Raw genomic sequence first — 12,184 nt, forward strand, 5'->3', positions numbered from 1 at the left:
CCTCACCGCTCAGAGGAACGTCAATTCAATGTGCCCTCACTCCTTTAATTAGCTGTCAATTAGTGCAAATGAATCAACTCTTCGCCTAATTAAGCAATGCCACCAGGCAGCTCCCATATACAGGCCATTGTGTGAGCAGCATGAGAAAACCACAGCTAGCAAACTCGTTTTGGATCAAGAGTGCAATTTAACGATCACACTGACACACTGTGTTCACCGTGCTGAGTGTGTGTGTACGTGTGTGTGCAAGAGTGTAAAGGAGGGTCACACACGTCATGCTACACTGATCAGGCAATGCAAAATGATTATTATTATGTTATTTTATGCATCTTGGCCACCATTATAGCTTTTATTAAAACAGGAACACAGGCAAGACATTAGTTTATAACCTCATCTCCTATTTTGAGCCCACTGTCACATTTACATGCACACAAAAAGACACCATGACATGAGCACTTAACGTTAGGCCTTTAAATAATTCTAATCTTGTAATCCCCCAAATATCTCTTAGTTTCACGTTTGATTGAGATGCAGATTTGTATCCAGGTGACCCTCAACACCATTTGATACCACTTTCCTGTTTTTTATATGATTTCCCTGGTAGTAATACTCTGTGTTTTCCTCTGTCTTTCCTCCCACTTGCAGCCTCAGACTCCAGAATAATATTTTGTCATGCAGTCCACATATTTAATTTACAGTCGGAGTGGAAATGTAATCCTCTCCAAACATCTGTTCACTTCTTCTGACTGCTTTTTACTCTGACAAGCTGCTCTTAAAGGGATTTTCTTTTTTTTCTTCTTTTTTTTTTTGACTGAATGAAATATTGTTATCACCTTTGATGTTAGTCAGGGTGTCATCAGCATATTGTTTGATTGCAAATGAGTTTAAAGGGCATTCAATTTAGTCTCTACATTTTGAGTTTAAACACTAATTTTTCGAGGTTGTTTCATCACTGAGAAAGCACTTAGAGCCACAAGCCAAAATCTCATTTTGAATCAAAACTCAAAATGCCCTTACCCAGAAAATATATGGACTTTTTTGGACAGGAAATTTCTCAGGAAATAATTAGGAAATTACAGACCAATGACATAAAAAGTTTCCGTTTCATTTACTAACATAAAGGTCTGAAAATAATTTAATTGGCTCGACGTCTATTTAATTAGACTGAAGCAGGAATTCAAACCATAGATCACGGTTCTTTTTTCAGTCAACTATAAAGAGTGTGAGTGTCTAATCATTGTATTTCCCAATTTATCTGGTTTGTTAGATGGATCACTAATGATGGTCTTTTATGTATTAAAGGTGCAGCATGTAGGATTTAGTGGCAGTTTAAAAGCAGTGTCAAAGCCCTCTCTACACTACCAGGAAGGAAGTTCTTGTGAGGAAATACCGAGCAGCAGCCTCCGGAGCTGAAAAATGAAGCTAACGCATTAGTGCCACAAACTGCAGTTCCTCAAATGGCCACTAGCTCCAAAAGTGAGTCAACCCCCATAGACCCTCATATTAAAATGCTCAACTTAACAGCTCAACTTAACTGCTACATAAAACTGTTTTGCTAATTTTCCTGTTCATGATAATTGTACGATCAATCTTTATGTAAGTCACTCGTTGGTTGCTTTGCATGATAGCTAGATGCTAGCTGTAAAACTAGCCGTCAGCAACCAGGCTTCATTAGGCCTTCACCTCAGCTCCACTAACGCACCACCACTGCCTTTATTTTTGAAGTTGGCCTACAAGTAGTCAACTTTAAAGAAATGTAATCTAATAATACTGGAATCAGTCTGAGAAATACCCACTATGTGTATGTTTTTACATATGAGGTTGTTAAAACCTCCAAATATGCTCCCAAAACACATAGCTTCATTTAGTCTGTATGGTGAACATGTTCACGTAAACACTGTAAGGATGCTTTGTGCCATGAAGAAGCAAACTCATTTTCAGGCATGTGAGCAGTACAGCCATGATGCCCTCCCTCCCTCCACCAGCCACTCTGGACCATTACAGGCTGTAATTGTTATTTAATGGATTAAACATTCATCCTTCCTGTGCAAACCCCCCGAGGGCCGGATGACAGCCTCACCATGTTCACACAGCTAAACATCCCCCCCATCACACACACCCGTCGACGCTCATTTGACGGCAGTGTTTGTGCTTAAAATTCAATTACCCACTTATTGATAGCCCTCTGGGGTGCTAAAGAAGTTGACACGGTGCTGGTGGAGGTGTGGATGATTTCCCAGGAGGCCGCGGTCTCCTCTGCACATCTCCAGCTGGATCTATTTCATGGCTTTACTCATCAGCAGCAGACGCAGATGGAGCATAAGCAGCCGTCATACACCTGCACACACCAGCGCACGCAGACACAGACAGACAGAGGGTGCGTCACACACACACATACACTTACACACACACAATTTATTGTTGTATAGTGTAAAGGTAGTGAGGCATTTGTTGAGCTTCTAAAATAGTCGAAAATTGTATTGAATTTGATGATAAATTGATAAAATTAAATAAAATATCCCTAAAACAAATAACCAAACTCAATTTTAAGGCTGAAAATAAAGATTACTTACGATATCAACAAACTCTGTGAACTTTTGCACAAATTTTTGGATGTTCCTGCACAAAACTGTACAGATCATTCATTTAAATAACAGTCAGATGACACTTTTTTAGTACTTTATTGGCATATTTTATTTTCTAATTATGCTTCTTGAATGGCGGCACTTGCTTTTATATTTTCTCATCTTTATATTCATTGTTACTGGTGCAGTGCCCATTCACAATGCACCTGTTCGGAACGGACCGACTCCTGCTTGCAGCTTTCTCAAGAAGCCAAATCCAAACTTCTTCACACTCAACAGTGACTGCAAAGAGTTAACAAATCAATATAATTAAAACTCAAATTCGCTAAGCTTTGTTAGGGATAACCAGCGCTGTTGAGAGAAGAGGTGAACCGTAACCTTCTCTCCATGTGGGTTAAGGCCCCACTGCTACACAGAGCTGTGTTAGCTTTTTTTTTTTAAAAAAGAATGTATTAATATTGAATGTGTGTCCAAATTGCAGCAAATTTGACACTGCACTTCCTTGGGTCCTCAGAAACAAACCTGCCAAGTGTGAGGTAGATCAGATGAATGGTTCTCAAGATATGGGAACCACAGACAGACTGAGATTCCTTGTTTTATAGTTAGTTGCACCAATATACCATTGAAAAGTCCTTGTGTGTGAAAACTTGAGTTGATCAATTCATTGTTTAGTCCATAAAATGTCAGAAAATGAAAAATACCCATCACAGTTTCCAAGAGTGATGTCTTCACGGCAATTCATTGTTTTGTCGGTCCACAACACAAATTCATTTAATTTAGAATGATATAAAACAGACAAAAGCCTGAACCAGGAGCTGTTTTGTCTACATGAGTTAAATGATTGATCGGTTATCAGAATTACCAATTAGAGAGACTTCTGTAACGTTGTGATGTCACAACTGTACAGTCACCTCCTTTCAGCACAACCGTGGTTGCAAAAACATCATACAGAGTTGAAAGTGGAAACACAGTGGCCGGTTCCTGCTCAGGCCTGTGCGAGCTGACCAATCAGAGCAAATTGGGCTTGTCAGGAGGGGAGGGGGGCCTTAAAGAGACAGGCGCTAAAACAGAGTGTTCAGATGTGCTGCAGCAAATGACAATATCAGAAAAATAGTGTTGTTTTTTTTTACTTTAAAGTATGAAAACAAATAAGTATAATATGGCCCCTTTAACATCAAAACAACCATATGGATAGCCTATCACTGCTGTCTAAACCACAAAATGAAGATACATAAACATATTCAACACATTTATCTTGAAGATTGTGTTCAAGGAAAATGCTATAAACATTTGGCACATACTGTATATGGACAGCGTTTTCCTGGGCTTGGGTCCTTTTTGACCATATAGACCAGACATAAATTATTAATTAGGTCTTACTGGTTACTATCATCCAAAATTGATTACTAACGTTATCCATCCTGTTCTGATAATGAGCCATATTCATTTCTAGACTGTCTGCTTTCATTGCTTTAGGTGTAACAAAAGCAATTGCCTTTGCCTCTGCGCTCAAAGCGACAGGTAGTGGCCCACAGGTTAGCCACGCGCCTTCAAAGTCCCCTGAGGCCTCCAGGGGCCCCGCAGGAACACTTGGCTTGCTGCTGGCCTCATTCCCCGCTAATTACAGCACTCATCTCTGCTGTCCCATGAGACGCCACCACTCTGATGACAGCACGCTGCACAGTTTGGGGCTCTGCATCACCAGGCAGCAACAGCTGGGGCTGCCGGCTGCACGTCAATACCCAAGGGAGGGCAAAAGGAATAATGATGGTGTGTGTGTGTGTGTGTGTGTGTGTTGGGGGAGGTGGTAGCATAGCGCATTCATTCACACAACGCAGGGATAATTTTGTTGCTATTTTGCCTCCCAAACTCTTATCCTGTAATTGCTACTCAGCAGTGTTTCATCTGTTAAATTAGATTTCTGCTTCGACTGAGCGCCTGTGGAACTTTAACCACAACACAGTAACATGTTGTCTGAGGTCAGATATACAACATCATATAATCCAACACGATTAGAAAAATCAAGATGAATCTTGTTGTCCTTTGATCTGACAGGGTCAGACTACAGCTTACAGTCCCTAAGGATGACACCGGATCGATGAGCTCTACACATACTGTACTCCTCTCGGTGTGATTGCACTGACTCTTCATTAGCAGGCCGCTGGGCTTTAATGGCCCTACACACTTCTGTCGGCCGTAAATCTCCAGACTCCACCCAGGTTTGCTCCCCTGTCTCATCAAAGGGCTGTGAAGAATGAAGTCAGCGTGATGAAAAAAAGAACGAGATTTATCTCCTCCCTCCTCCTCTTCTACGCACTAAGACGAGCGCGTGAGCACAGAAAAATGACAAAGTGGGACCTCGCCGAGGCACGCCCATAAATGTGATGATACCACTGGATGTGTTTGAGATGCTGATGAGCCTTCTGGCCAAAGACAGTGACATCAGTGTGTGTCTCTGTCACATCTCAATGTGGTTCTTGGATGTTAAGTGAGCACTCGAGAGCAGAAACTCAAAGGCACAGCGGGAGAAGATAAAAGTGAGGTTTATTTTGTGTTGCAGACAAGCACACAAGGAACAAGGCAAACAGGCAGAGAAAGAAAATACGGCTGGAGCACAAAGACATAAGATAACTTTTTTCTTAAATGTTTTTGTGATATGTTTGTTTCGCGTGCAAAAACTCTTGAAAAATGTAATATATGGGCACAGTTGCTATTTGACTTTTGAGTTTATGTAACAGATGTCTATGTATTGTGTTAACAGAACTTACTGTGTTAGCAAGCATGCTAACCAGCTAGCCCCGGCCCATCTTGTCTCGAGGACTCCCCCATGTCCCAAGGTTATGGTCCGGTCAGATTCCGGTCAGCTAATAGGGCCACTGGCTCCACGGCTAACTAAGCTACTTGCAATCTAACTGCAGCTAGTAGCTAAAGCCTAACACCATGTCCTTACTGCATGATCAGCTTGATTTCATTGTTTCCTATCAAAGTGTCCTAACTGGCTGCCAGCAATGCAGCACTGCGCAGCGAGTTAGCATCACTGGACAAGAAACGGTTGATTCATGAAGTTGAAATCTGTTTGAATCTGAACGGTCAGATGAATCATTATGATTTTCTGGTGTTTTGGGTAAACAGAGACCAGATATGTATTTCTAAATCTTGCCCACTATGCTCTTTTCAGAGGGGCTAATTGTCAGAAAATGTTGTTTGACAGTTGGATGATGTCATGGTCTGACCAGCGAGTGTGGCGCAGCGGAGAGTGAAGACATGTTGCTGCGTCCCATTCATCCTGCAGTTCCAGGTCAAGAAATTTAGGTCAGAGAACAATGCACTCTCTCTGTTAGACCGTAGCGGGGTGCCAAAACCCTTCTCATGCTCCCCACCGACCTCCATCCTAAGCCTTCACATCCAACCACTCAACGCAACATTACACTTGGCAGACACGCCAAAACTAACAGTGGATTTAAAGATTTAAGGTGGGAGAACTACCTTTAAATAAAGCAGGGTGGGGAGTCATCTTGTGGTTAGATATCACAATTACACTTGAGCTATCTATCTATCTATCTATCTATCTATCTATCTATCTATACTGTCACTGTCCTTTTTTTTGTGTGAATTCAGGGGTTTTGGGAGACTGGGATGACAGTTACATTCTATGAATAAAAAAAGACATGATGAATATCTTGTAGGCTGGCTCCAGTAGGCAATTTGAAATTAGATATATATCATTTTACAATTTTTGGGTTGATACATAAGCAGATAAAGGATTCAGTATATTTCCCTGACAAACTTTGGTGCCTGGCAGTGTGAAGAAGGCTTTGAAACAACATTCATTTAGCCCTTCACGTTGGCATTTAAATCTTAGGCCAACAGGAAATGTAATTGCACAGTTAACTGTTGACAACCACAGCTGAATAGATAAAATATGACTTTTATTAGGGATGCCTACTTTGGTTACATTTTCAGCACACAATTATCCTACATTATTAAAAAAAACAACAAAATAAGTTTTTAAAAAATGTTGGCTCCAACTATAGGCTACACCATTCCTTAAATTTAAAGAGGCACTATGTAGTTTTAGAGAAGAAATTCAAGAGAGTTTTAATATCTACAATATTAATGAGGTAAAAATACAAACTCAAGTGTATTTATTTTTTTCCACAACTGAATAAACAAGCTGTTCTCAGAGGACAATAAGGTCCCCAGAACACTGTTTGAAGCTAGAAAGGTGGCAGGGTCTGCCAAATATAAACAAAGTAAAACAGTATGTAATTATGTTGTCCTTGTTTGTTTATTTAGTTTATTCAGTCATGAAAACAATGGGCATGTCAATGCTTGTTAATGGAATGTACTTTGTAACATGCTTTTCCTTTTATTATGCTTATTTGTCGAACTAATTTAACTGATGGTTTGGTTTTGTTTTGTTTTCACATGTCCCAAATAAATTTGCATTCATTCATTCAACAAAGAGAGTTTGTTAATTTAGTTTGTTTAGGCTGATAAACACTCAACTCTCTGCTGATTAAAATGTCTTCTCCAAAACTAACTAACAAGTGCACCTTTAAAGAGAAACAAATAAAAATCTGATTTATCAGGTTTTAGCAGTGACAGTAAACAAGATCAGCCTTCATTTCCGCCGCTAGAGGTCGCTGCTGGCACTTTATGATGACGTCACGTCAGTCCAAGTCAAAACCACTATGAGCTCTTCTGGTGGTCGCCGGGTGCGGTGGCGCGCGCCTGTAATCCAAGCTACCGGGAGGCTGAGGCTGGCGGATCGTTTGAGCTCAGGAGATCTGAGCTGCAGCGGACTATGCCGATCGGGTGTCCGCACTAAGCCCGGTATCGATATGGTGCTCCTGGGGGAGCCCGGGACCACCAGGTCGCCTAAGGAGGGGTGCACCGGCCCAGGTCGGAAACGGAGCAGGCCAAAGCCCCCGTGCCGCTCAGTAGTGGGATCGCGCCTGTGAATAGACGCTGTAGTGCAGCCTGAGTAATACAGCGGGACCCAGTCTTTTTACACTCACCGGGACGCTGCTGTCACAACACACACACTCAAACCCGACCTCTGTGCGCCACACAGCGGCTTCTTCATCTTCTTATTCCCGCTGAAGCCTCCACACACCTGCTGCTCTGCGTGTCCTACACCGCCTCCACCTGGAGGACACCTGCAACTACATCAGCCACACTCAACACTTCTCTGCAGGGTTGTAAACGCTGCTGGAGCGAAGTGACACATTTCTGTATGATTGTGGTGTGAAAATGTTTAATGTAATGTTATAAAGTGACGTCAGGTTGTAGTTTAAGATGTCAAGAAGAGAGCTAATAATGCTAGATAATGAAGCTAAGTTAGCTGCTAAGGATATTTATGAATCATCTGAATGTGAAACCTGTTAACTTATTTGGCTTACTGTTGCTGCTGTTTAGTGTCCCTCCTCCTACCTAGAGTGACTGACCAATAATTACACGTATTGTTGGGCATGTATAACTATTTAATTGTAGTGCAACCTTTTATTTTACTAATGCATAAACACAAGTAGGTAATTTGTTATGTTGAACCACTGGTGCAAATCAGTGTGCCGGCTGCAGCAGTTGTTTGTCCTTCTCTGTCTGCTGCAGCCACGTTTTTTGCTTGTACAGTAATAGTCAGTCTCTTGATACACTGCTGTTATTATTTTTATTATCACTGAATGTTATAGTTTAAACCTGTAACTAATTAAATGCCGGTCTTAGTCAAATTAAAGCTTATTTGTACAGTGCCTTCTTTATATGAAGTAGAATGACACCACAGACTTAATGCAGTGGTGTAACAGTATAGATGCACTGTATGTTTGAATACAGCTGCACATCCAGTATGCCACCTACCTCCAGCAAAACGCAGCCTGAGGCAGGTGAGTTCTGTTAATATATTGTGGTGAAGTGAGGTGATGTTAAAAATGATTTAGCCACAAAAATACCTAAAAACACAAAACTTACAGTCTCACAACTGTATTAAAGTGTAGGGAAGACTCCAAGAAGAAGACCTAAAGTACAGCAACAATAAACGACACTGCTTCAATCATTTATTTTAATTTATTTGTTAATTACACTAGTTAAAGTTCATGGTCTTCTGGGTGGTAAAGTTCACTCATCAGTCGGTAGATGTATGATGGTGCATGTCCTCCAATGTTAGAGATGAACAGTGTGATGAGCTCGGGTGGGACGTAGTCGAACACCGGACAGTGCACATTGACCTTTGAGAGAATCTCACCTGAAATACAAATTATAAACAGTGAATCCCTCAGATAATAAACTTTAAAGAGGAACATTTACTCTAAAGTCTTAAAAGCTGATGTTCAAAATGAAAATAAAGTTGACAGTCGTTTTGTTAGGGGTTACCTTCAGTGAAAGGAAGAACCTCATGTGGAGAGACAAACTTATGGAAGGTGTCTTCTTCATTTGGGAACTGAAGACACAAAATAGTTTCATTATTATTTGTCATCAGCAGAAACGATAGAAATCTGACAGGTGGAGAGTCTTCTTACCTGAGGCGAGAGCTTGAACATGGGGGCACAAACGATCAGAGGAGTCGAGTGGTGCTTGGCTGCGAGGGCGAGAGTGTGCGTCCCATTGACGGCCCTCAGTCCTCCGTTTGCCAGAACTGTCTGCGTACCGATGATGACCTGAGGGGAGAGATCACCCCTCATGTTAACCAACGTGCTTTGAAGTGACCGTTTTAAGGTCATCTGTGGTGTTGCATACCTTATTAACACGAGACATCACTGCAAATATGGCAGCGTCTCCGATCACGGTTGTTTCGATGCCGGCTTTTGACAGACTGGTTGCCATCTCATGTCCCTGGTGGAAGGTGAGTAAAGAAGATAAAGATTATAACTATATTTTATCTAAGAACACATTTTCTTGTTTTTCCTCCATGAATATAGAATTTCTCGTATTTTGGTGTGTTTGAGGTACCTGGCAGAAGGGGGCACACTCCGCCACGATGACATGGAACTTGCGTTTGCGTGCAGCATCTTTGAGGAAGGCCTCCACGGTGCGAGAGCGACCAATAGTCATGATGACCTCATTAGAGTGAATGTGTTCCAGGGCCTGCATCGCAATGTTGTCAGTTGTTCCCTCTGAAAAAGGAAACAAGAAGTGAACAAAACCTCACAGAATACATACAGACTTTAATGATTATCTAATACCAGCTGAAGGGAAATGAAAATGAGAAAAAAAAAACCCATACCAAGCTCTGTCAGCAACTCATTGATGGCCTCAATGACGTTCGCTTTGAGGGCGGCGAAATGCTGTCTGAAGTTCTCGTCACTGACTCCTCCAGAGGTCAGAAGCTTGTGGAGGGATTCCTGCTGGTCGGCCTCTTCACTGCTACCTCGAGATCTGCAGAAAACCACAAAGCAAACAAGCTTGTGAAAAAGAGGAATTGTGACATTTTTTGCAGAAATCTCAAAGTTTCATAAACACTGTGTAAATTTGAAGGCACGACACAAGTAGAGCAGCATTTACAATGCAGATTTAGGCTCCTTTCTGCAATAAATCCAGATCTGCTTTCATAATATTCATGATCCATGTGAGTGTGTGTACTCGGTGACCCTCGTCTATAACATTTCCAGCACAGTGACTGGTTTTTATTCTGTCTAGTCTCTGAAGGCCTCCTCACCTGGCATATTCCTCTCTGATGATCTTCAGCACCCGTCTGATCATGTTGCCAACAGTGGTCTCTGACGGCTGGGCGGCAGTCATTCTCCTCCCTTCTTTCCGGATTATTTCCATCAGATCGCCTGAGACGGAGAGCATTTTAGGTGGAAGTAAGAATGTGTCAATGCTGAAACTAGTGACAATTTGTTTAAATCACATATCTTACATACAGCTTGTGTATAAATTGATTCATTATACTGTGTGTGACAGTATATTGAGCATTTTTTGTTGTCTTATTAGTGTGACATCTCATATATATAATCTCATCACATCTCATATAGAAAAACAAGCGCAGTTTATTAGAAACTCGTTCCCTTGAGCACCATCTCCATCTGTAAGAGTCATTATTAGTTACCACAGCTCTGACAGGTGTTGCAGCAGCTACAACACTGATGTCCACACTGTGCAGCTTCACTGACAGCTTTCATACTCCTGTAAAGTCTGGGTTACACTGTATATGAAGTATCATGCGGTACCTGCGCTGCTCCACCGTGCCTGGGCTGTGATCCTACGGAGCAGGGCTGTCGTTTCTCGGGCTGTCTCCGCCGAGCCCCGCAGCGGTCCCGCCCCGCTCCCTCCACGGTTAAGGTCGAACAGAAACGCTTCAATTCTCTCCGTCAGGTCCGTTTCCTTGTCTGGACCCGGCATAGCTGCTATAAAATATGCCTTAATGTCAAAGTAAAAACTACGCAGCGCAGTGTTGCTACCACGAAACTGTTTTGACACGGAAGTACTTCAGGAGTACATCCGGGTGATTAGCTCGGCGCCTCCATCTGATTGGTGGATCGCTTCACGAGCTATTGCGTCAAGTCTGCAGTGTGTTAGCAAACAGCTAACACGTAGATTTAGTAGCTAACTGTGAACTTCGTCGTTTTTTAATCGTTTAATGAGCGCCTCGGACGAGCTACGCGTCTGTTAAATCACCGGAAAGTGTGTCACTGCTGTGACTTTCATTTGTCGAGTATTTTTTTACAAAGATGTGCAGCACAACCAGGCCAATCATACCTGGAGACAGGTGTAATGCCAGATGTTGTGTCCCCTTTAGATTCTGTTCCCTTAGCTGGCCGAAAATTGCCTGAACATTTTAATTGCCTGAATTTCAGTGTTTGGTGGAAACTTTTTTATATATATACTACTCAACATTAGTTAGAGATATTGGGATATTTTAGTCTTTCACTTAATTGTTTATTCTGTGACATATTATGTGTTATGTAAATATTTTTAGTCCCCATAAATAACGCAACACATTTCATTTGACTTTTATTGCATATCCATGCACATATGCACCCATATCCCAATATCCCTAACTTATTTTGAGTATTGTGCTATTTAAAGTGAAATACTACGGAAGCCCTAAGGGGCCATGCATTCATAACGATAACGAGTTAATTTCATTTGTTTTCTCGAGATCTCGAGTTATTATCTCGAAATAACAACTGCCGTTTTCCCGAGATAACGAGATAATTTTCTCGAGATCTCGAGATAACAAAACTTTGTTTTCCGAGATAACGATATAATTAATTCGAGATCTCAAGATAATGACTGTGATATGATAGGCCTTAGATTTCCATCATACGGAAGCCCTAAAGGGCCATGCATTCATACATTTTATTTCCTCCGTTTTCCCGTGATAACGAGTTAATTTCATGTGTTTAGAGATCTCAAGTTATTATCTTGAAATAACAACTGCCGTTTTCCCGAGATAATTTTCTCGAGATCTCGAGATAACGATATAATTCATTCGAGATCTACATCAGGCTCACTAAGACTGCGCCGCCAATATAGCTGAAGCCTTGCTAACCGTCTTTTTAGATTACGCACACTAATGTGTATATTCTCTGTAATAGCAAGGCATAATGCTATTTCAGCCTGTGTCAGGCCTTGATTGAAAAGATATGTGACGCGGT

At 41.6% G+C, this 12,184-nt stretch overlaps 1 protein-coding gene across 1 annotated transcript; it reads right to left on the bottom strand.

The window, feature by feature from the left end:
- Nucleotides 1-8,632: 8,632 nt before the first annotated feature.
- Nucleotides 8,633-11,022, bottom strand: eif2b2 (eukaryotic translation initiation factor 2B, subunit 2 beta). Its single transcript, XM_073492819.1, has 8 exons — nucleotides 10,754-11,022; nucleotides 10,240-10,360; nucleotides 9,808-9,959; nucleotides 9,534-9,697; nucleotides 9,321-9,416; nucleotides 9,104-9,241; nucleotides 8,958-9,024; nucleotides 8,633-8,829 (listed from the first exon to the last, which is right to left on the bottom strand). The coding sequence occupies exons 1-8, from the start codon at nucleotides 10,923-10,925 to the stop codon at nucleotides 8,672-8,674; spliced, it is 1,068 nt and encodes a 355-aa protein (XP_073348920.1). The 5' UTR covers nucleotides 10,926-11,022; the 3' UTR covers nucleotides 8,633-8,671.
- Nucleotides 11,023-12,184: the final 1,162 nt, after the last annotated feature.

Source organism: Pagrus major, chromosome 22 (assembly GCF_040436345.1).
Source record: "Pagrus major chromosome 22, Pma_NU_1.0".
Taxonomy (NCBI): domain Eukaryota; kingdom Metazoa; phylum Chordata; class Actinopteri; order Spariformes; family Sparidae; genus Pagrus; species Pagrus major.

What these genes read in the sequence shown, in the direction of transcription:
- eif2b2 (XM_073492819.1), bottom strand. Translation starts at nt 10,925, where the DNA reads ATGCCGGGTCCAGACAAGGAAACGGACCTGACGGAGAGAATTGAAGCG. An exon ending in GGCACGGTGGAGCAGCGCAG is followed by an intron (nt 10,361 to 10,753) that starts GTACCGCATGAT and finishes TCTCCGTCTCAG; the next exon opens with GCGATCTGATGGAAATAATC. An exon ending in GGTTCTTCCTTTCACTGAAG is followed by an intron (nt 8,830 to 8,957) that starts GTAACCCCTAAC and finishes TTTGTATTTCAG; the next exon opens with GTGAGATTCTCTCAAAGGTC.